General features: G+C 31.8%; 2 protein-coding genes across 2 annotated transcripts in view; both read right to left on the bottom strand.

Annotated features, from left to right (window-relative positions):
* Positions 1-25110, bottom strand: part of LOC114331348 (arylalkylamine N-acetyltransferase 1) — an 81115-nt gene that overhangs the window by 43444 nt on the left and 12561 nt on the right. The window lies entirely within an intron of this gene.
* Positions 4117-25110, bottom strand: part of LOC114331349 (arylalkylamine N-acetyltransferase 1) — a 40996-nt gene continuing 20002 nt past the window's right edge. Inside the window, exons 2-4 of the mRNA XM_028280892.2 lie at positions 17967-18207; positions 5982-6180; positions 4117-4420 (exon numbers count right to left, since the gene is read on the bottom strand). Coding sequence (XP_028136693.1) covers positions 4225-4420; positions 5982-6180; positions 17967-18207 — 636 coding nt within the window. The 3' untranslated portion in view covers positions 4117-4224. The remainder of the gene's footprint in view (positions 4421-5981; positions 6181-17966; positions 18208-25110) is intronic.

Here is a 25110-nt window from a genome sequence, read left to right as displayed (position 1 = left end):
AAATAAAACACATTGGAAAAATTAAAAATTTAATTTGAAATTAATACAAAATGAATAACTTTTACGGTGAACAAGTGTGGAATTTAAATATATGTATTACAATTGGAAATATACATTTTAAACGTTATTTTTTTGTATTTAGATTTAGTGCAATTCCGTTGTCTGTGATGGCAACAACGAAGTGATTCACGAACAATAATTGTCAGTCTGAATACAGATTTACATTGGGAAATAAAAGTGTACCAGTTTAATATGACGCGAAGTGTACGTCCGAACCGATACAGACACAATCGCCGTAGCGTGTTTGGTATAGCATTCGGCCAGAGATCGAGAGGTCTTGAGTTCGAATCCAGTGCAATCCTATACTTTGTTTATTTTTTTTTTTTTTGAAAGCGGTAAGCAAAAAATTAGTTTGGTGTTTAAAAAAAATTAAAACAAACTGTTTAAAGTATATTTATTTTTAAGAAATCATATAATAGAAGTATAACTTCTTAAGTGCGTACAAAGTACACACACATTCTTTTTTTTTTATATTAGAAAAGCTGGCATTTTTACACAATTAAAAAAAAATTTAAAATTGTCGTATGGCAATTAGGAAAGAAGTTAGTCACTTATTTTTAAATTCATAGCTTATTTATTCATAAAAATTAAGAAAACTGATTAACGGCATTTAAAATATTAAGGACTGAAGTTTTAATGTACGAAGTTTGTAAAATATTGTCTATGAACAGTCGACAAAGCCTCAAAATGCGGAGCTCCAATTCAGTCTGCTTGGAGTTGTGGAGGCCAAAAAATAAATCAACAACAAAGAAGATTTACCTAGTACCTATTAATTGTATTTTTATGAAAAACATAACAATTATCAATTATTTATTATTGTTAATTTATTAAAGTTATTGTAAACTCAAGTGTAAATGATCCACTTATATGATTGCCTACAAAGTCATGCTAAAATTATCGTAAAAAAATTTCCATAATTAATTAAATATTAACTTTATTAACAAAACACATATATACAGAGTGTTCAACGAAAATTGGACGCCTCCCCCAGAAACTCAGAAACCACGAATTTCTTCAGAATTAAAAAAAACATGTCAATTTGTATTGAAAGGGGGACGAATTTTCATGCAAAATTCGTCCCCCTTTCCCTACCCCGCATCAACCACAGTTTTTTTTAATATCAAGTGTAGTCAAGTGGCACATTATTTGAAAGGTGTTTATTTTCTCTACAGGACCCTCTAATTTTTTTAATTTGCGGAATAACTTTAAAGATAATTTTGGATTTAACTAATTTATAATAAATTTATAATAAATTATAATAAATTAAAGTCCAAAATGATCTTCAAACGTATTACGTAAATAAAAAAAATAGAGCGTCGTTTAGAGAAAAAAGAATGTGTGTGTACTTTGTACGCACGTACGAAGTTATACTTCTATCATATTTTATAATTTCAACGAAATAAATATACTTAACAGTTACAATACCAAAAATTAACAATAATTACCAAAAATTAACCAAAACTTGACAATACCAAAAAAAATGAATATGAATATGAATCATCCGGGATTCGAACCCGCGATCTCTCGATCTCTGGTCCAATGCTATACCAACCGAGCTATGAAGCCCTGTGCTAATAACGTGTCGGATATAATTACACATCACGGTGACAAATAGATCAAAGTGAAGTATAAAAATAGATATTTTATTATCTTACGCCCGAGGAAGACAAATCTAAAGACACAAAAATTATAATAAATAATACATTTACTAAGAACACTATACTAAGAACATTTACTAAGAATCTATAAAGCAGCAATTAGACCTATATTGACATACACGTCGGAGACAAGACCTGACACATCTCAAACGAGACGACTACTAGAAACAACAGAGATGAAAATACTTCGGCGAATATCAGGGAAAAGTCTGTTGGATAGGGAGAGAAGCGAAAACATAAGATCATGCAATGTAGAAGACATAAATGGATGGGTGACAAAACGGAAACAGGAGTGGAACGAACACATTAGTAGAATGGCAGAGGATAGGATATTACAAATACCACGAGATAAGTCACCAAATAGACGAAGAAGTACTGGCAGACCAAGAAAAAGATGGTGCGATATCTTAAACAACTTAGGAGGTTAATATTGAAGAAGAAACAGGCTTTAAAGCCTACATAAAAGAAGGAAGAAAATAAGAAGAATAATAACACTAATATATTCTTTTAATGACTTATTTGCGCTGATACATACATAATTTGAAAGATTAGCAACGCGTCTGTCCCTGTCCCTGTCCCTGACCCTGTGTGTCTACGCATGCGCCAGGGAATTATAAAATTTTACCCCGATCGTAAAGAAGTATAACTTCAAAAAGTAAAAAAATTAAAGTTTCCATTGGGGTCCGAACCCGCTTATCAGCGCAGTTAGTATTGAAATTCATTCACTTTAAACTTTTACCCACGGAGACCATGTGTCATCATGTGCGAAGATCAACTAACTAAACTGATTAAACTTTTGACGGTTCTGAATTTAACCAAATTATTTTGATTTTGAATTGAAATTATTTAGAATTGAAAGAAATATTAGAATACAACAAAACATAGAGTAAGAAAACAATATATTAGGTGAATATTGATAGAAATTTTGATGGTAATCAAATTATGTAAATAAAAGCATTACATACTATTTTAGTAGGTTCTTTTTAAATTTTCCAAATAGGTAGGTCAAACCTATGAAATTTTTTATTAGGATACTGAAACATTTACAATTATTACGTACCTGTCGTTTTTAAAAACTATTTAAAAAGTCACTACAATATTATAAACTTGCATTTTTCTCTGCCATCACAACAATAAAAACTAATATACACAACATTAATTTGTTTATCCAAAATCTCCATATTGAACAATTATTGACAGATGATTTTAACACCCAATCAGATCCCGTTTAACGTTTATACCATACTGTCTGTGTGCGCATGCGCGCAGAATTATGAAATTTTACTCTCAATCGCGCCTAAAGAAGTATAACTTCAAAAATTACCTTTTTTAAATGATGTGCCACTCGACCACACTTGCTATTAAAAAAAAAAGTGGCGGTCGATGCGGGGCTGTAGGGGGTTACATTTAAGGGCATGAATTTTGCATGAAAATTCGTCCTCCTTCCATTAAAAACTGACGTGTTTTTTTAAATTTTGAAGAAGCTCTTGGTTTCTGAGGGGGTCAAATTTTCGTTGGAACAGACTGTATATTCGTAACGTACGCAAAGAGTACATACAGATTAAAGAAAGAAGCCTCAATTTATTCTAATAAAATATCTGGTACAAGAAGATCTGTTGATCAGATCGGTACGTTTATCTCTTGTTTGGTCGACTTATCAATTGGTAATATCCCACTGTCGTAAATTCTGTTAAAGAGACAACACAGTGCTTTAACTCCAATTTCTGTCAAATACTTTGATATTTCAGCACTCACTTCTTCGGAGCTAGAGCTAGGTGATTTTTCAATTATACGACTGCATTCTACTATTTCATCTTCAAACAATTAAGAAATGTAGTTTTTTCATTATTTTAACTGTTTATTGATATCTAATATTCTGTATCCGTTTTTCTCTTCTAAACTTTAGGATAATTGTTTCCGTCTGTTTCCGGTGATCTCTTTTAATTTCTTGTGCATAAGTTGCGTTTTTTCATAGTGTTCAACTTCATTACATTTTCTACTATGAAATTGTGTTTTCGCATATCTTCTCTTCTGCCTTATTATGGAGTGACTCAGTTTATATCTGACCTCTTCTTTGTTTCATGAGTCTCAGTATTTCTTCTGTCATCCACCTTTGTTTTCTTCTTGTTTTTACTGCACTTAATTTTGTTTCTCGAACAGTTTTTAATATCATTAATGCTCGTTCAGTTTTCCTCAGTACTTTCCTCTTTGATTGATGTCAACTTTACTTTTTGTTCTAATAGACCATGTATTTATTTTTTTACGGTATCATTTGACATATTTTCTCTAGCAATAGTAACTGTTTGCATATTCGTCCTTTTAACCCTTTTCAATATCAGTCTTATTTTTTATAGATACCAAAATATCCAAATTGTTGGATAATAATAATTGACGAAAATTTCGAATATTCTTTTATTATTTAATATTTTTCAGTTACTGATAAAATATATATTCAGTTTTTTATAAAATACATTCTACTTGACTTTCTAACTTTAAATTAAATATATCACAGTTTGTACACAAAAAGTTGCAATGACTTATGCGGATGGACAGGTTTTAATACTACTTCACCATTAACTTTGTAGTTTTCATAATCCAGTGACCATACTAACTCATATCCTAAAGATTTGGCCACAGCGGCTGAAAAGAAACTGGTACATTCCAGAAACACCATTTGGGCTCCGTGTTCTTTGGCAAGTTCTCTAAAAGATCAAATATTTATTGATAACGAGAAAAGCTAATGATAATCTTATTAAAAAAAATTAATCTTATTTTGAAGCTTTTAGACAAGAAAGTAAACTATATAAAAATGGTTTAAGTAATGATGGAGTTTTATCAGACTATAATTTGAAAGATTTTCTAAAAACAAACTTAAAAAAATAGAAAACAAATATATAGCATTGGAACAGCTTTATTATAGTATACTGTATGAACTTCCATTATCCATTCTTATATGCTATCTATAATGAACGTGTTTCCAGTGCCTGTCTTAAACTATGCGGGACGGAATCTCTGAATGGACTTGTTACAGGGCAGAATAGTCTAAGATCTGGGAGCGGATTTTGTGCGTGATAAGTAATATGGAAAAACTATACGGAGATGTGTTGAATTAGATGTGTACATGACTTTCAATCTTTTAAAGCACTTTCGAGGTACATTTTAAAAAAGTGGGGGACAGGCAACGTCCTTGCGTTAATCCTTTGATGTTACAAATCCTGTTGTTATTTGTGTCCCTGTTTTTATTGTTGTTATGGGTTGATTGTATACCAGTTTGACGGCTTTTGTTAATTCATTATTAATGTTCGTGCTTTCCATTGATTGCCACAGCTTCTTCAGTGGAACGCTATCGTAGGCTTTCCGTAGATCGACGAACAACATATGAATTTCTTGATTTCGTGCCATCTTTTTTCTATTATCTGGGTTGAGGAGAAAATGTGGTCAATAGTGGATCGACCCGTATGAAATCCTGCTTGTTCTTTTGCTTCAGAATCTAAGTATTCTCTCTCGATTCGATTATTTTAAACCTTTTCATATATTCGACTAATAGATCCGGTTACAGCTATTCCTCGGTAATTTTCACATCTTATTTATCGCCCTTAAACAATTTGTACTTAAACAATTCTCCGGGTATATCTCCTGGTCCAGGTGCTTTATTCCTCTTCAGCTGTTTACATACATTTTTAATTTCTTGTGTTGTTAATATTATTGGCAGGCCGACTATTGCAATTCCGTCTTGGTCTTGGTTTCCACGTTCTTGAATTTCGACTTTATTCTCTACCAAAAGTTCTTTGAAATACTTCCCAGTCTTCAGGTTTTATGTTTTATATTATATCTTATTTGTTTTATTTTCTCAAATTTTTCATCAATTTACAGCTTTCTGTGCTTCTGGTTCCTTCTAGGTAAGTATTTATTCATTGGCAGCTTCTTTCCACGTAGTGAGAGGAGAAAAGTACTCTCTGCTAAGACTCATAATCCAAGGAAAAATCTAGGGAAAGAGAAATGTGGGACGTAGGAGGATTTCCTGGTTGCGAAATTTAAGGGAGTGGTATGGGTGCAGTTCAATACAGTTGTTCAGAGCTGCAGCCAACAAAGTTAAGATTGCTGTGATGGTAGCCAACCTCCGATAGGAGACGGTACTGCAAAAAGAAGAAGCTTCTTTCCCGAGACTCGTTCTTCTTAGAATTTTTTCTTAGGAACATATATATTATAATACTAAAAAGAAAAAGACAAATAACCATTACGACGTAAATATGCTGTACTTACTTTGATTTATTGGTAAGCTTCTTTGCAATTCCTTTGCCTCTAAGAGACGCATCCACCGATAAGACAAAAATAGAGAGTATTTTATTAACTTCGGGATATCTCTTAAAGAGATCTACTTTCCTTTCTGCATACTCTAACAATCGTACAACTTTTACAAATCTTTCGTCCTTTACAGGATATTCTTCGAACTCAAACTTGTCTAAAAATGGAAATAAATTATGTAGGCAAGTATAACTTATATGTAAGTTGGAAACTGGATGAAATATTCTTTATAGTAAATAACGTATTTTTTATATTAAATATTTAATATATTAAAAGTAATTGATTAATTACCGATCATTAATTTATTTAAAAACAAGAAACAAAATGTTAAACCGACTCTTTCAAAAACAACGTAATATCAGTTAAACTTCGATATTCAATAGATATGAAGTGTCAAACTACAATGACCAAGAAACCAGCGAGAAATAGATAAAACAGATAAAAGTAATTCAAACTATCATCACTATTTATCAAAGGTGTCACTACGATTTTTCTGCTTATTGAACTACTGAACTATAACCTATACTCGACCACAAAGAAATTATTTATCCCTGCCAATTTGGATTTCGCAATAAACATTCAACAATAGACCAAATACATCGCATAACAGATATTATAGACAGATCTCTAGAAGAGAATAAAATATTCTCAGCTATTTTCCTAGTCGTAGCAAAAGCATTGACAAAGTGTGGCACAAAGGCTTGTTACTGAAATTAAATAGATATCTTCCCATCCAATATGTACATCTAATACAATCATATTTGGAAGACAGACCTTCTAAACTTAAACACGAAGGCGAATATTCAGAATCGCGACCAATTAAAGCAGGAATCACACAGGGCAGTGTTCTGGGACCCATACTATATTTATTATATACTTGTGACATCCCTGTTACAGAAAATATTAAACTGGGAATATTTGCAGATGACACTGCAATACTAGCAGTTGTTGAAACATTCGAAGAAATAACTAGATACCTCCAAAATGCAGTGAACAAAATAAACACTTGGAATACTAATTGGCGCATAAAAATCAATGAAGGGAAATCTGCCCATATCGATTTCACTTACAAGAAAATAAATAGTCACCCAGTCACAATAAACAATAAAATCGTTCCGTACAAGAAAACAATTAAATATCTAGGGCTACATTTGGAGAGCAAATTAAAGTGACAGGAACATATCAGAAAAAACTGAAGAACTAAAACTGAAGTACAAGAAGTTATATTGGTTATTAGATAGAAGCTCACAACTTACAATCAAAAACAAAGTATTAGTTTACAAACAAATGCACCAACCAGTATGGTCCTATAGTTTACAGTTATGGGGCTGTACTATAGTGAGAGTAACTATGCTTGCCTTCAAAGAGTTCAAAACCGAATATTAAGAAACATAGTCAACGCTCCATGGTATATCCGCAACAAAGACCTACATCGGGAACTTCGTATAGCAACAATCAAAGAAGAAATAAAGAAGATTGTCAAGGGTCACGAAAACCAACTCCACAACCATACAAACAGCAAAGTGTTAGAACTTTTAGATAATCAACACCTAGTCCGCAGGCTCAAACGCACCAAACCTTTTGAACTTGTGTGATAGTGATAAATCTATAAATGTCAGTGTCAGATTAAGTTCAGGTAATAAATCTACCCACAACAGTGATGTGTGCAACAATAGTTATTAAAGTACCAAGGGTATTATAAGGATAATAACGCTTGAGGTATATACGTTGACCGAAAGCGTTATTCTCTATAATACCCGTGGTGCCTTCAACGTTTAATGTTCGACTAAATTCTTCTTTATATGCAAAAAATTTAAATGAATTAGTTTTAAATAAGTACATTTAGCAGCAATAGTCGTAACGTAATTGTGGTATCCATAGTTTTACGTTTTACTTAGGGTTTTATTTGTCAACTTGACAGTATTTAACTAGTTTTTTAAATTTAACGCCCAAGGGCGTTATTTTTCAAAATAACGTCCTATGGCATTATATCATATTTAACTGACTTCGAAATCACGCCATTATTTGTCAAATAATATAGCGTCATTCCATTTCAAATCACTCAATTTTGGAGCAAAAAAAATTTTGGACCTCCGATTTGTCTGAAAATTGTTATATAGCTTCTGCGGGACGTAAAAATAAGATATTTAAGGTCAAAAAATCTTCTTCTTCTTTTTTTTTCTCAAAATGTTATTTTATGCGATTTTACAGTGATTTGGTGTTTATTTATACAAATTTGCATTTTCTATCGTAAAGTATCAATGGAAAACATATTTTAATAGAAGGGACTCAAAAATGTCATTATATGGCATTATAACAAGTTACTTTGATTCAAAACAAGCTTTTGATCAAATTTTATAGTGTAGAAAACGTTAAAATACCGTTTTTTTACATTTTTCTTCATTCCCAAAATACATCATAATTGATTTGGCTGAAAATTTGCCGACAGATAGACAAAACATAGGACTTTTAGTGGTGAGAAGAATTTGAATTATATTACAATACTAAAAAAGTTACACGCAATATTATATTCAAAAATATAGGCGTCTACTGTACGTAAAATTAACTCGAAAATATCGACCTCACGACAAAAATTGTTAAAAAGAAATTGTAATAATTGTAAATACGATTTATTTGGAACAATTTCAGTTCCTACCATTTTTGTCGAAAAGTTAAAAATGGCGGAGATATTGAGCAAAACAAGTTCTCCTTTAAAATCAAGATGGCGGCTAACGTAACGGAGTAATTCATTCGTGATTTTAAATTTAGGCTACTATTGACTTCCCTAAAGATCAGAAAAATAAAATTTTGGGCAGCTCGGCATTCAAGGTCAAATGCTATTCCGACTGGACTAATATATACTTTTGAGTCTGATATTACTACATGTAACTTTTTTGGTATTGTAATATAATTCAAATCCTTCTAACCACTTAAAGTCCTATCTTTTGGCTATCTGTGGGCAAATTTTCAGCCAAATCGATGATGATGTATTTTGGGAATGGAGGAAAATGTAAAAAACGGTATTTTAACGTTTTTTACACTATAAAATTTGATCAAAAACTTGTTTTGATTCAAAATAACTTGTTATAATGCCATATAATGACATTTTTGAGTCCTTTCTATTAAAATATTATGTTTTTCATTGATACTTTACGACAGAAAATGCAAATTTGTTTAAATAAACACCAAATCACTGTAAAATCGCATAAAATAACATTTTGAGAAAAAAAGAAAAAGAAGATTTTTTGACCTTAAATATCTTATTTTTACGTCCCGCAGAAGCTATATACCAATTTTCAGACAAATCGGAGATCCAAAATTTTTTGCCTGAGTGATTTGACATGGAATGTACCTATACCAGTTGGACATTACAGTGAGGACGTTGTTTGAGTTGGAATAAATTCATTATCTCGAGAATGGCTGAATTTGGAAAAAAATCCTGAGACAGGTCGATTTTTATTTTTAAATTTGGACTTTTTGGCATACTATATCATACAAGTGATGTCATCCATCTAGGCGTGATGACGTAATCGATGATTTTTTTAAATCAGAGTAAGGGTTGTGTGATAGCTCATTTGAAAGGCTGTTCAATTCCCTATTCACTAATATAAAAAATAACTTAATTATTTATACGGGTGGACCAAAAATTTTTTTTTGATTAAATTATTTGACACAAAAAGAAGAATGAAAGCAATTTATTTAATTCAAAATGCATTTTACTGCTGTTAGAAAACAGGTAAAAATATTTATTTCACAAATAAACATTGCTTTTCGCTTAAATTCAATGTTCAAACTGCTAAGAGACAGGTGGGTGGCAGCTTTAACATTGAATTTAAGCGAAAAGCAATGTTTATTTGTGAAATCAACATTTCTTTCTGTTGTCTGACAGCACTAAAATGTATTTTAAATTCAATGAATTGCATACCTTCTTCTTTTTGTCTAAATTAATTTAATTCAAAATTAATTTTTCTTGACATCCTCTATAAAGTATTATGTTAACATTTATATTACTGAATAGAGATTTAAATAACCTTTCAAATGAGCTATCACACAACCACACAACAAAAAAATGATCGATTACGTCATCACGCCCAGATGCATGACGTCATTATTATGAGATATATGCCAAAAAGTCATAATTTAAAAATAAAAATCACCCTGTCTCAGGATGTCTCTCTAGATTCGTCCATTCTCGAGATAATGAATTTATTCCAACTCAAACGTCCTCACTATATAATTATTATTATTAAATTCTAAGGTAAACCATTAAGGCGCATTTAAATCAAAGCGAACACGAACGAACGAACGAATTCTTTCGTTAACTTTATTGTATTTGTACAGCGAATCGAGCACGACCGAACGAATTCGTTCGCATTCGCACATGTTCCAACCGATGTCGGTAAGTGAGCGAATCATCAAAGGAAATCGTTGTTCAATGTGGACAGTGGGTAGACGGTAGCGAACGAATTCGTTTAGAAGTACTGATTTAATTTATTTACAAACATTAGTTTGAGAGGGTTGTTTATTGTGTAGTTGTGAAAACATAATTTTGCATTATGGAATATGCCTATGAAACCCAAAATCGAAGATATATAAAATAATGAACAGAAAAACTGATACTTGTTTTAACATTTCTATAGGAATGGGTTGTGATGTCTCTGAACTAAAAAAATGAATTAGCTTCTGGCATCATTTAGACGAGAAAGACAAAAAAAGGGTTCGAAGTGGTTTGCTTTTAAAAACCTAATGTTTTTATTGGATAAATTTCAACCCAGAAACACTAATGAGGTAACCAAATCAAATTAATTGCTAAAATTAATTAAAAGCAAATTTATTTTGATACACCAATTTTACAATTTATTATTTGAACATACTATAGTCATAATATCAAGAGCAAGTAACTTTTTCGAGGAAGAATTTTAAGAGAGCTGGTTCTTTATTACATATGTTATTTTCTAAGCTCCCTCAAACAGCGTATAATACCTGCTACCTGCTATTTTTGTAAGCTATTATTGTATTAAAATTTACCCAGCAAGAAACACGAAAATAAACTTAAACACAATGTGTGACTGGCACTGGCCCATCAGCCCATCTTAAAAACATCTGCGGGCAATATGCACTCCGGATCATCAACGAATGCGAACGTTCGCTTCAATGTAAATGGCCCTACTTTGTAGCGAACGAATGACCAAGTGAACACCTACGAATTCGTTCCTTCGTTCGTTCGTTCGTGTTCGCTTTGATTTAAATGCGCCTTTAGGAATACCTAGGACAATACAGTAGTACAGTCGTAAAAATGAAAGATTACCCATGAACGGTCACATCAATCACTTATTTTGTATTTGCTGTCTTTTTCTATAACAGACGTTTGTAATTTATAGAAAAAGACAGCAAATACAAAATAAGTGATTGATGTCATCGTTCATGGGTAATCTTTCATTTTTCCGACTGTAGATTAAGTTAAATGTAAAATGCTGTTTAGTCTTAGGATTAGGTGCATTGTTAATTTAATAAATAATAAAAAAACTGAACTACTCGGTAAATAGAGAACTGTTGAAGACATTACATGGCAATTGATATTCGTTTGGAACCACAGCACAAAAAATTACTGCCAACCCATCCACGAAAAAATCTTGCTCTGTTGGACTTTGATAAACCGTTTTTTGCGATTATAGCGCCATATATCCACGATTCGATAAATGTCTGAAATAAAATTTGCTGATTTTTATGTAAGGAATCTAAATCTGCAATAAAAATGTGGGTTCCTATTTAAGTTTTTAAAATTACCTCAAACCCCACCTCCAGGAGATGGAGTTGGGGGGTCGTGTTTGGTGTCATTCGATATATTTTTGAAACATATTTTTCATCAAAAATGAATAACCATTTTCAATTTCATTGCAATACGAAACTACAACCGCATCATTATTCCAGTTCAATCAGAGAGTGCAGCAAGCACCTCTACCGGTTTCGAAACTTATTAGTCTCTCATCAGGAGGCACATACGCTGCTCTCTTTGACTCAACTAGGACAAACCCCGACGTCCTGTCGAGTTTGTTTTTGGATGTTTCTTTTAGGACCCAGGCTTCACTACCATAGCCTGTTATTGGTCGAATTAAAGTTTTATAGATTCTCATCTTTGTATTTCCGTGGGCACTATTAGACCGAAATATATGGGAGAGAGCAAAATAAGCTCTGTTTGCTTGCGTTATTCTCTTCCGTATTTCTCCATCTTCTGATCCGTCGGCATATATTTCTACTCCCAGGTATGTAAACTTTCCAACCGTTTCAATGTCATCTTCATGTATAATGTTTTTTGAAACTATATTTCTTCTCGTCTGAGTCATTATTTTTGTTTTTCTGTGTTAATTTCCAGACCTAGCATTTTGGTTTGTGTTTTTACAGATCTTGTGTTATAGTTTATACAGTTCTGCTGGTATTTCGTCAACTTCAGGAGCTTTATGGTTTTTCTCGGCCTTAATAGTTTCGAAAACTTCCTCTATAATTGGCGGTTCTACTCCATTATCTATTTAATTCTCTTCTACGTAGTTCATACCCATTTCATCTTCCATGTCTACTTGTGTTCCAAGTAGGGTCTGAAAATAATGCTTCCAGATTTTGCACACTGATTATTTGCCCACTTTTATCTTTACATAGACTTGTTTGAGGTTTATACCCACTTCTTATCTCTTTAAGGTATTCGTATGCCCCTCTAATTTCGTTGTTTTTGAAATTTTTTCCATTTTTTCTATTTGCCCATTTTCATAGGCTCTCTTTTTCTTTCTACATATCTTGTCTGCATTCCGTCTTGCGACTTTAAATAATGTTCGTCTTTCCCGTGTTCTTCTTGTTATGTACATTTTGTGTGCTTCATTTCTTTCCTCTATTGCTTGTCTGCACTCGTCATCAAACCATGCTCCTCTTCTCTTATTTTTCTTGTTTCCCAGGGTGGACGCTGCTGCTGTCAGTACTGCTTACTCCATTTGCCCTCTATGGAGTGCAGTTCTAGCGTCCTTAACTCATAACGACTTCTTGTTCGAACTTCTCTTTACATTCCTGGATCTTCAGTTTTTTCAGGTCCAGTTTGTTTGTTGTTTGTTGTCTTTCGTTTCTTTCTCTGTTAACTCTGCATCTAAATTTTGTTTGTAGTAAAAGATGGTGTGATCCACAGCATGCTGCTCGTCGTGTTCTCACATCGGAGATACTACTGGTTGCCCTTTTGTCTATCAGCACATGGTCAGTTTTATTGGTTGTGATTCCATCTGGTGAAATTCATGTCATTTTATGTATGTCTTTATGTGGGAAGCATGTGGAACTTATAGCCATGTTTTTACTGGTGGCAAAATTTATCAAAAAGTCCCCATTCTCGCTTGTTTCATTGTGCAGTGAGTGTTTTCCTATTGTGCCATAGAACTACGGCTCCTTGCCTATTTTAGCATGCATATCACCCATTATAATCTTGATGTCATTTTTTGGCGCATTATCATATACTATCTCCAGCTGGATCTGGATGCATCAGACCATAATCTCCAGAAAATTACTAAACGCAAGAATGTAAGAGAAAACACCTGTTGGAAGACCAAAAAAGAGATAGGAGAATGAAGTACATGATGATATGTCAAAAATCTTCCCAAGAAGCAATTGGACGTAATATTACGACGTCTTAACGTTGGATTAAATGCCCCAACGTTAATACTCGACGTTGCGACGACGGTCAGAAAACCGCTATTTGCACCTAAGTGGGGAATAGAAATACGGGTTGCCGCGACGTCCCCCTCTCGACTTCTCAGCTCGAGATATTTTATCGTCACATTACGTTAGTATTTAGGACTTTGGTCTTGCAAAGTAATAGTATAAAATTCTCTACCACAAAAGTACGGCCGACACACTTCATTTTTACCAAATAGGTTAATAATCTTGGAGGATATTAAATCATCAGAAACTAAGATGCATGACGGCCTGTTGATACTTATTTAAGTAGGTTCGTACTCTATTCAGAATATAACCTAAGTGACTTGTATAATTATTTTATTAATCATCTGTCTCATTACATAATGCGGACGAAAATTTACAAAAGCAAGGAAGTGTACTGTTAAACTAGGTATAAAAATTGCTAAAAACTGAAAGCGCCTCAGAAATTTACAGGTTAAATCGAAAAAAACGGTAAAAATAGAAATAACCATCGTAATTAAAAAAACATATTATTATGTCTAGACCCATACAAAATTATCCTTGATTTATATATAAACAAAATTCGTTAATTAAAATCAAATATTCACTAAAATCTAGCAAAAAAATTGCCAAATATTATGTTTCAAAAAATGGCTGAACCATGGCGATCTTTCATTAATGGCGGATTTGACTCGCGACACCCCTACCGACCTTTAGTATAACCTATTTTTACCTTGCACACCTCGAATTTACCTATTGGTATACCTAATACGTCCTAAAGTAAGCGCAAACAACCTGGTCTTGACGACGACCGGTCGTCGTGAACACGCCTTAATCTGGTGGACGATTTGAGATTGACATTTGACGGGTGACTTGCATTTTCTTTTGTGATTTTTATAAACAAAAATAAACTAATTTTCCAGTTTTTAATAACAACAGTAAATTTAATAAAAAATAGAAGCTAAGCTCTGGCTATATAATGTCGCAGAAACCAACGTTCAAAATCATTTACATTAAGTCCCTTCATGAATTGGAGCCCTTCATGAAAAATCCCTTTATGAATAAAAAAACTTTGACGTCAGGTTAACGTATACAACTTTACTTAAGTTAAAACACCAACGTCCTCTGAACGTTGGCATCTATCCTAAAAAATACGTTGTAATTCCCGACGTTGAGTAGTCGTTGATGTATTCCACTTAATTGCACTTATACTACAGATAGGTTAAGACCGACGTCAGCTTAACGTCAAACCTTATCCTAATAATTGACGTCGTTATTCCCGATGTCGGTTGGTCATCAGATTATATTACTTATTAGCAGCAACGTTGGTCCATAGGAAAAACAAACGTTGTCCTTGGTTAAGGCTTATTGTGAACCAATGTTGTCCTTAAATTTAACGTCCCATTAGGACAAAATTGATTTCAGGTCGTGAAATTGCTACTTGGGTTTGGAAAAGCTTAGTGAAGAAGACCAAGATCCGACTTGGGCTGTAGTGACACTGGATACATTAGGTAACAACATTAGTGTTAATAAACTCATATTTGCTTTTCTAAACTACTAGGTTAAAATTAATTAATTGTCTCATTAGTTAATTCTCAACTTATTCTCAACTTATATTGGAATCAGAAAGCTAACATCAAAATAGAAAATGAGATATCAAAAGAAATAGAAAGTCGTAGAGGAGTACGACAGTGATGCGTTTTGTCACCATTGCTATTTAATGTATATAGTGAAAGCATCTGCCAGGAAGCCCTTTTGAAAGCAAATGAAAGAATCGTAATCAATGGATAGGTTGTAAATAATATTCGATACGCGGACGACACTGTACTAGTTGCAAGAACAGCAGAAGAATTACAACGATTAATTACAATCATAAATATTGCTTGCAACAATTATGGCATAAAGATTAAAACATAAAAAAACAAGTATATGGTCTTCAGTAAAATCATGACACAACCAGCACATATTAGTATAAACGGCATTCAAATTGAAAAAGTATCAAGTTACAAATACTTGGGAACTTTAATAAACGAAACTGGAGACCAAAACAATGAAATAAAAAGGCGTATCGAAATTGCCAGGGCCACCTTCATAAAGATAATAAAATTCATCTGCAACAGAGATATAAGCATCCCTCTACGATTAAGAATGCTAAAGCAAGCCGCGCACTGAATCGGCATAGAGCGATCGGCTCGGCTAAGGCCAATCGGCAGCCTTTGCTATCCATTGAAATAAATGAGCCACCGCGAACGTTCGACTCGGAACGGTCAGATCGCTTCGGCTTCGGCGGAGAATGATAGCAGAGGCAAAACCCGCCGAATGATCCGATGCCGTTGCCGCCGTTGTGTATGTTTTAGTTTTAGTAGTGTTTTATGCATCGCAAGGTACACGTCTATAATTTTTAAGAAACGCAAATTCCTATGCTTTATTAACTGCATCATACAAATCTTGATACTTATGTTGTTTTGATAACAACGCCATTTCTTTCATTATAGAAATACAATGTATGTACCTACTAACTAAATAGAATATAATATTTTATTTCTATTCATTCTTTTAAGAATTGTTTCATACAGAATATTCAGTAAATAAATGAACAATAGTTTAATATTTATCTATTGCTGCCAGACGTTCGGTACAAAAGTGCTATATGGTAACATTATGACTGTGACTGATAAAAAGGAAATATGAAACGCAATGAAAAGTATGCGATAAAAGTAATATAAATTCTTGTTTATTCTAAAATTGGGTATAATTATATCCGTAAACCTTTTGTTTAAATTAAATTAAATTTAAATATACCAGACAATCCCACAAATAATAAAAATATACGACGTGCACCGTCGTAATAAACAAAGTCCCCCTCCCCCTTATTCCAGTTTATGGATGTTCCCTTAGTACTAGATACATTTATCTAACTTCAAAGTTTGACTGATTAATTGAAAATGTGCCAATTTTATTGTACTTATACAGTGCGCTAGAATAAGTGCTACATACCTCCATATTAACTTATTTATTTTTAGCACATAAGCAAAACGCTCAGACAGGCCGATTTTTAAAATAATCATAGTATATTATAGCATCAATGTTTCGAACTTTACTCGATTCTTCTTCAGGTGACAGTCATAACTTTGATTTTTTTAAATAGGAAAGTACATCATGTGACACCTCATTTAAAAGCTTTTGAAATACTGATTACAAAAATTTATAATAATATATTTGAAATTAAAAATCATGCTAAATTTTCTCTTCGTTTTCATCTCTATAACTTATTAAAATGAAACGTTATGGAATTTGTTAGGGACTTTCGGCCCTCGGTAATAATGCAATCTTTCATTCTGCGTTTAATTTTTTCAAAAATTCTTATTAGTTTTCTCAGGATTCAAAAAATGGATGCATTTAAAAAGCATTGGACCTAAATTTTGCCGCATTGGATTTCGTTTTTGTAATTCATTGTACTCTAAGACAATCATAACATCTTCTTCATAATCTGATGAACTATTAGAACTCATTTTTAAAATGACTGAAGTCTATATCACACTGTTGCTGAGACGAAACTGCAGTCGCGGTGAGAAACTGCCGATACCGAGGACGCCGAGGTGACCGAGTCAGTGCGGATACACTTTGCCGATCGTACCGTTCCGAGCCCACTGCTCTATGCCGATTCAGTGCGTGGGCTCCTTAAGAGGCTACGTATTTAACACGCTATTATACGGTGTAGAGCCTGGACTCTCAAACAGAACAACATAAGAAATATTAAAAGTTTCGAGATGTGGTGCTACCGTCGAATGCTGAAGATAAGTTGGGTTGAAAGAATCACAAACCTTAAAGTAATACGAAGGATAGGAAAAGACCCAGAGATTTTGTTAACGATAAAACGAAGAAAACTCGAATAATTGGGTCAACTGATGAGAGGTCATAAATACACATTACTTCAAAATATAATGCAAGGAAAAATAGAAGGAAAACGGAATCCAGGCCGTAGAAGAATGTCATGGTTGCGGAATATGAGAGGGTGGTTTGACTGCACCACTAATGAACTTTTTAGGTCAGCTGTAAACAAGATCAGGGTAGCCTTGATGATTTCCAATCTCCGATAGGAGTGGCACCAGAAGAAGAAGAAGGTTAAAATATTCTTGTGTGGGCATGTTTTATGTCAAAACTAAGTAATAAGCAACTGTATAACTAATAGGTATGTAAAATACTCTTTTGAAGCTAACTTAAGTTCTAGTTTCGATATATCTCTGTGTATGTCTATCTAAATAAAAAAAGTACCTCTTTCCAACATTACATTAAGGCAAACTCCCACAATCTTTTCATTATATTCTGCAACAAGATTTAAACCATTATTGAAAAATTGCAGCGTAAACGACTCTAAATCGTGGCAAATTGGTCGTTCTTCTGTTATGATTTGTACAGATTCATTGCAAGGTTCCTGTCTGTAGAAAAATTTTCTGAGATGATCTCGAACTGCTTCCTGTTCATCTGGACGAACAAGTCTGATATTGACATCATTCTAAAAAATATTATTAAATATTAAAAAAATGAAATTTTTTTAAACAAAATAGAAATAAATCAGAACATGAAGTTAAAGAAAGAATTTACGACAATTATTATGTCAAATCTATTAGCTGTTATTTTAAAAGGCCTACATACATCCCGACCTAACTAACCTCCTGACACCACAGAATTCTCCGACCATTCTTGTCGGGGTCAGCTCTACACAAGTCCCGACCAAACTATATGACAAAACGTTAGTAGTCGACTGCCTAGTGCAATTGTTTGAATTGCAGCCTTAGTGTAATTGTTTATCCCGCGTAATAATGTATGTGTGCTAGTGTAAGCAAATTGTTTTTTTTTTTTAGTCTTAATCAAGTTTGTATTAAATAGCACATAAAATAAAATTAAAAATATTATTTTATATTCCACCAGATTAAAACCTACTGGGACAATATTTCTAGTTACTCCTTCGAGGCTTCTAAAAATGCAAGCCATAACGGATGATGAGACAAAAGAAGATAAGGGATTTCTAAAATTTGCAAATCCCGTCCCATCTGCTCAGCGCGGAAAGTTCCAACGAAAGATGGATCCCCGTACTCAGTAGGAGTAATGTTAGTTAATCTGGTGAAATATAATATAATATTTTAAATTTTATTTTATATGCCAGTAGATTAAAACTTGGACTTTTTTCTAATAGATGTCGCTTCCTGCCATTTGGTTTGTTGCAATCCGAGACTGGAGGCCGAGGATTATTTTGATTCAGTCAGAGAAGGCTGCTTATGCACTCTCTTCCGAGAGACTAATAAGTTTCGAAACCGGTAAGGGTGCTTGCGGCCTCTCTGATTGAACTAAAGTATAATACGGCTGTAGGTTTCGTTATTCATTTTTTATGTTTTTTATTAATAATTAAACTTGTGCATTTATATGTTAATAAATATAGAAAACACAAAGTACACAACGTATTACCAATATATGGTAATGGTATATCTACGTAAAATTGTTATTTTACTTACATTTTTCCTAAACATAATGTGTATAAGCCGTATTTTTTAATTTTTAACGTCATAAGAGCGTACAAAAAATATAACGTTTTAAAATGTACAACTCCTAGTATAGGGGAGTGCATATAGATTTTTACTTCGGAAAAAATCAAACAAGATAGAACTTTTTGTAATTTCATTAAGAAATGTTTAATAAACAACATATTAAAAAGTTCTACTCGAGAAGTGGGTGCTTCATTTTTTATTAAACAAATGAACTGCGAAATTAGATGTTTTTTAAATAAGTCCGAAAATATAAATTGTAGAAAAAAACTGAATTGACCGTTGAAAAATTCAGAAAATTTTACAAAAAAAACCTTTTGTAAAGATTTTTCTAAAATTAAATCTGTAGCTTCTATAATTTTTTATTTATAACTCTAAAGTCACCCTTCTCACAAACATTGGTAAACTAGCGTACGGCGAAGTGCAGGGTTGAGTTATTTTAATGTAATTCTTTAACTAATGGATCAAATAAAATTTTACAAATTGATTATGAAAAAAGAATAATTTAGCTATCTTATGGTTGTAATACAAAGAAATAAAATGTATGGGCATAAGTATGGTGTGGACGGAAATTGAGACTTACATGAATTTGGTTTAAAAATGATTTAAAAATGTGTAACTAATACAATTTTTCTTATAAAACTCTCAATTTTGCACAGCTTACCTTTCAGACATCTCACTAAACGATGTTTCTCTCAAAAATTTAATTCAAATGATACGACGTCTCAAAAAATGTAATTTTTGAAAACTTCGTAGTTTTACAGAATTGCCACCAATTTAAGACGGTATTACTCAAGTTTGAACAGATTTATTACAGTTTTATAGGTGCTTTTTTAAAGCTTATGATGCAATCTTTGAAATGCACTGAATTATTTTACTTTAGAAATGAAATACACTATTTCTTTTTGAGAAAATTAAGAAAGATAACAAAAATGTAATACAAAATCCGAAAATTACCAGTTAAAAAAATGTTTATACAAAGTGATCAAAACTTTTTTGTATAAAACTTACCTAAAATACATTTAATAATAAGCTTCGACAATAATAACTGTTCAACAAAAAATTTTTTTTAGCTCATACAGTATGTCTGCGTAACTTGAAACCTATTGATAACTTTTTTATTATCAGTTTTACGAAAAAAATTTATTCTTTATAAAATACTTTGCATCGTATGTAATCTAAGAAGCAACCATCAAATGTCAGCTTTTATTAATTTTATACGAGGTATGTCAAAAAATATGAATTTCACTCAAGAGTAAAGTACCTTTATATTTCACAATCTGGAAAATTGTTATTAAGAAAAGTTGTTTGGAATTAAAAAATATGTTTCAGTGTTCAATTACATCCTTCTAATTAAAATATTGTGAATAATAAAGGCACTAACTCTTAAGTAAAATTCACATTTTTTACATACCTCGTATAAAATTGCAAAAGTTTGATATCTGTTTGTTGTATCTTAGATTTTAGACCAGGTAGAGCATTTTTTGAAGAATAACTTTTTTCGTAAAATTTATAATAAACTAGTTATTTGAGAGTAGTAGTAGTATAGTACTAGTATTTAATAGTAATTTAAAAAAATTGAAAAAAAAATTTTTCAATTAGAATGATGTAATTGTATAATAAAACATAGTTTTTAAGATGAAGTTTTCGATCCTAATAGCGTTATTAATAATATTTAGAAAATATTAAAATATTACTAAAAGATTTTTAAATCGAAAACTTATTGGTCCATTTCCTTGGCAACACCTCCAAGGCTTCTAAAATTTGCAAGCCCAATGGATGCTGAAGCGAAGAAGACAAGAGGGAATTCAAAAAACTTACAATTCACGACCCCGTCTGTTCAGCTGGTAAATTCCAACAGAAAATGGACCTAGTTACTCGAAGGAGTAAAGACCAATATAAAAATAAAATAAAAATTTTATTTTTAATTCAGTTGCAATGCGAAGGCAAAACAATCTTACTTTTCAATTAGAATACGGAGCGCAGTCCAGTCCCTTGAATCGCGATTTTCGGCTCTTATTGGAGCCTCATCGGAAAGAACGTAGTCTTGTTCTCCATATCCCAATTGATTTTTTTTTAAATCTTTTAGTAATATTTTAATATTTTCTAAATATTATTAATAATGCTATTAGGATCGAAAACTTCATCTTTTAATTGCCAGATGACGCTAGTCACCTAATATTTTCACTTCAGTTTCAATGGGTGGAAAAACCTCTCAGTACGGATCAATTTGGATATGGAGAACAAGCCTACGTTCTTTCCGATGAAGCTCCAATAAGAGCCGAAAATCGCGATTCAAGAGACTGGACTGCGCTCCGTATTCTAATTGAAAAGTAAGATTGTTTTGCCTTCACATTGAAACTGAATTAAAAATAAAAATTTTATTTTATTTTTACATAGTTTTTAATTTCAAACAACGTTTCCTAATAGCATTTTTTGATATTCTGGAATATGAAGGTACTCTTTAACGAAATTCATATTTTTGACATAACTCGTATAAAATTGATAAAATTTGATATATGACGGCTGAGTTTTAAATTTTTGACTATCCAGAGCATTTTATAAAGAATAAGTTTTTTTTTCGTAAAATTGATAATAAAAAAGTTTTGTACGCATCGGACGCATCGTACGCATCGGATTAATTTTTAAAACTGCGTCCACTGTATCGACAGCGATCGGATTGCCGATGGCACTACCTGCTAGGGTAGAAAAATTACTAAGGTAGACTTTAAAATTGGTTGTTTATTTATTTATTGGTTGTTTATTAGTTGGTTGTTTATTTAATTTAATAATTAATTTATGCATATTAACTACATTTATTCGTTACTCTGGGCTAATTAGCAAAATATAAGGAAAAGTTATTTACCAGCAATTTTATTGCTGGAATCGAATCTTATTATTGTATGTATTAATAATATAGGTATGCAAAGTCCGCAGATAGTGTGCTACTTTTTTTATAAACAAAATGGCGCCCGAAAATCGTGTTTTATTCAATTTTTGCTCTATAACTCCAAATATTTTAACTTTACTCCAAAAATACCCAAATAAAAATTCACTGCAATTAAATTCTGCATAGAGACGTGTTTTTCCCGATTCACTTCGACGAAAACCTTCCCCGGAAAAAGCGGGTTTTTCCAACAAAATCTTTAATTTTCAACTAAAATTTTAGATATGTAATTGTTAATCAATAATTAAATAACTTGGTAGTATAAAAGACCTTGTCATATAGATTATAATTCCAGAAGCCGATGGAAATTGAATGAACAGTTTAGAAACAATGGAATTTTTAATTAAAAATTTACGGTCGCTATAATAACTACAATAATTATGATGCATAAGAATAACTACCATTTTTTCATAAAAAAACACTATACCTATCTAATGTACTTTACAGAATTGAAATTGGACTATTTAAGCGGCCTCAGGAATATTTTAAAATTATAAACAATTTTTTGGCTTATAAACAAATGGAATATCTCTGGAAATATTAAACTAAATTAAATTGTGAAAACGGTATTCGAAAACAGCGGCAGGACGCTTCTTTTAAAAGAAAAAACGTTTAATTACGACGAGTGATTCCTGAGATACAATCGGTGAAAATTGACCGGAATTTACGGCAAAGATATAAACAATAGGATCATAGTTTTCAAACCATCACCTTTTTATTTTTGTCCTCTTTCTCCACACCAATTTTCATATCCTTAAAATACTCATAACATATATTATTATAATAAAAACTATCGATAATACGTGTGAAAATTGCCAAAAATAGCTAAATTCCAATCAAAAATTAGGTTGGAGAAAATGTAACCCTCAAAGTTCAAAATCGGTATACGTTAAAAAAATGCATTTTCTCTGCTTCCCATGGAGCAATTTCCTTCATTCTTTTTTTGTTCCCTAATAACTCGAGTAGAGCCATCGAACTAACTCATTATTAAATGTCAAACTTGCTTTTGTTTTGTTATAATAGATTAATTTATTTATAAGAACAGAAAACTACATATTTTTTCCAGTTGTAGGCTTTTTTTAGATAAACTTACTACAAGTGTACCTTTTAAAGTTAAAAACATAAATATTCTCATTTGAAAGCTGTATAATTATTTAAACAATTTTTATTTAAACAAATTAAAATTTTGTGTTATAATAAATAAATTAAATTATTATAACAAAACAAAAGCAAGTCTGACATTTAACAATGCATTAGTTCGATGGCTCTACTCGAGTTACTTGGGAACAAAAAAAGAATGAAGGAAATTGCTCCATGGGAAACCGAGAAAATGCATTTTTTTAACGTATACCGATTTTGAACTTTGAGGGTTACATTTTCTCCAACCTAATTTTTGATTGGAATTTTGCTATTTTTGGCAATTTTCACACGTATTATCGATAGTTTTTATTATAATAATATATGTTATGAGTATTTTAAGGATATGAAAATTGGTGTGGAGAAAGAGGACAAAAATAAAAAGGTGATGGTTTGAAAATTATGATCCTATTGTTTATATCTTTGCCGTAAATTCCAGTCAACTTTCACCGGTTGTATCTCAGAAACCACTCGTCGTAATTAAACGTTTTTTCTTTTAGAAGAAGCGTCCTTCCGCTGTTTGTCGAGTACCGTTTTCATAATTTAATTTAGTTTAATATTTCCCGAGATATTCTATTTGTTTATAAGCCAAAAAATTCTTTATAATTTTAAAATATTCCTGAGGCCGCTTAAATAGTCCAATTTCAATTTTGTAAAGTACATTAGATAGGTATAGTATCTTTTTATGAAAAAATCATAATTATTCTTATGTATCATAATTATTGTCATTATTATAGCGACCATAAATTTTTAATTAACAATTCAATTGTTACTAAACTATTCATTCAATTTCCATCGACTTCTGGAATTATAATCTATACAAAAATGGCTTTTAAATTACCATGTTATTTAATTATTGATTAACAATTACTTATCTAAAAGTTTAGTTGAAAATTAAAGATTTTGTTGGAAAATATTTTAATGTATCTGTTTAGTAATAAAAAATCCACAAAAACGTAAAATGTATAGTTCTTTTTTAAATATCTACAAAACGAAACATGCTAGGTACATACAACCTGATATTAAAAGAAAGCCTGTAATATTTACTACAAAATGCAATACTAATATACAATATACAGGGTGTACCACTTAAAAAAATGAAAAAAAAAATTGTATTTGCAAATAGTGATCACATTGTATTTTATATTGATATACCATATACCTATGTCAAAGATATTAAATTGTTTAAAAATAACACTATACTGATAAAACTCTCATATGTCATTTTGAATATTTCGAAACATTTTTTTATCGGCATAGTAATATTACAGCTTACACACCAATTCTCTCGGTAGACCGCAAGCTATAGCAGAAACACGATGGTAGACCGCATAATAGCACCCATTTTTCTAAGTAATTATACATTTGAATATAAAGGAATACACAAAGCTGTTACAATTTGATTTAAATGGAAAATAGTAACTGTATCAGTAAAAGTTTCTTTAAAGATTAATTAAAGGTGCCTTTCTGAAATTGGTTAAGAGCAAACAGTACCGATCAACAGGTAGCAACAAACTCGTTCCAAGATTGCGGCTCTAATTTTGAATATTTGTCGAGATATTTGGCACACATATTCGTAATATAATAAAGAATGGCGGTACAGAGCCCAATTTCAGAAATATGTTAATATGTGGAAATTACTCTATAACTAAATAGAATATTGAAAAAAGGAGCCTGTACCGCCATTAAGAAAGACAAAAAATACACTTTCTTCAAATAAACTTTTTTATCCCGTGCCTAGATTTTGGGTCACATTGGAACTACTAAAAATCAATTTTTTTATAACAAGAAA

Source organism: Diabrotica virgifera, chromosome 1 (assembly GCF_917563875.1).
Source record: "Diabrotica virgifera virgifera chromosome 1, PGI_DIABVI_V3a".
NCBI lineage: Eukaryota > Metazoa > Arthropoda > Insecta > Coleoptera > Chrysomelidae > Diabrotica > Diabrotica virgifera.
This window is presented reverse-complemented; position numbering and strand designations above follow the sequence as displayed.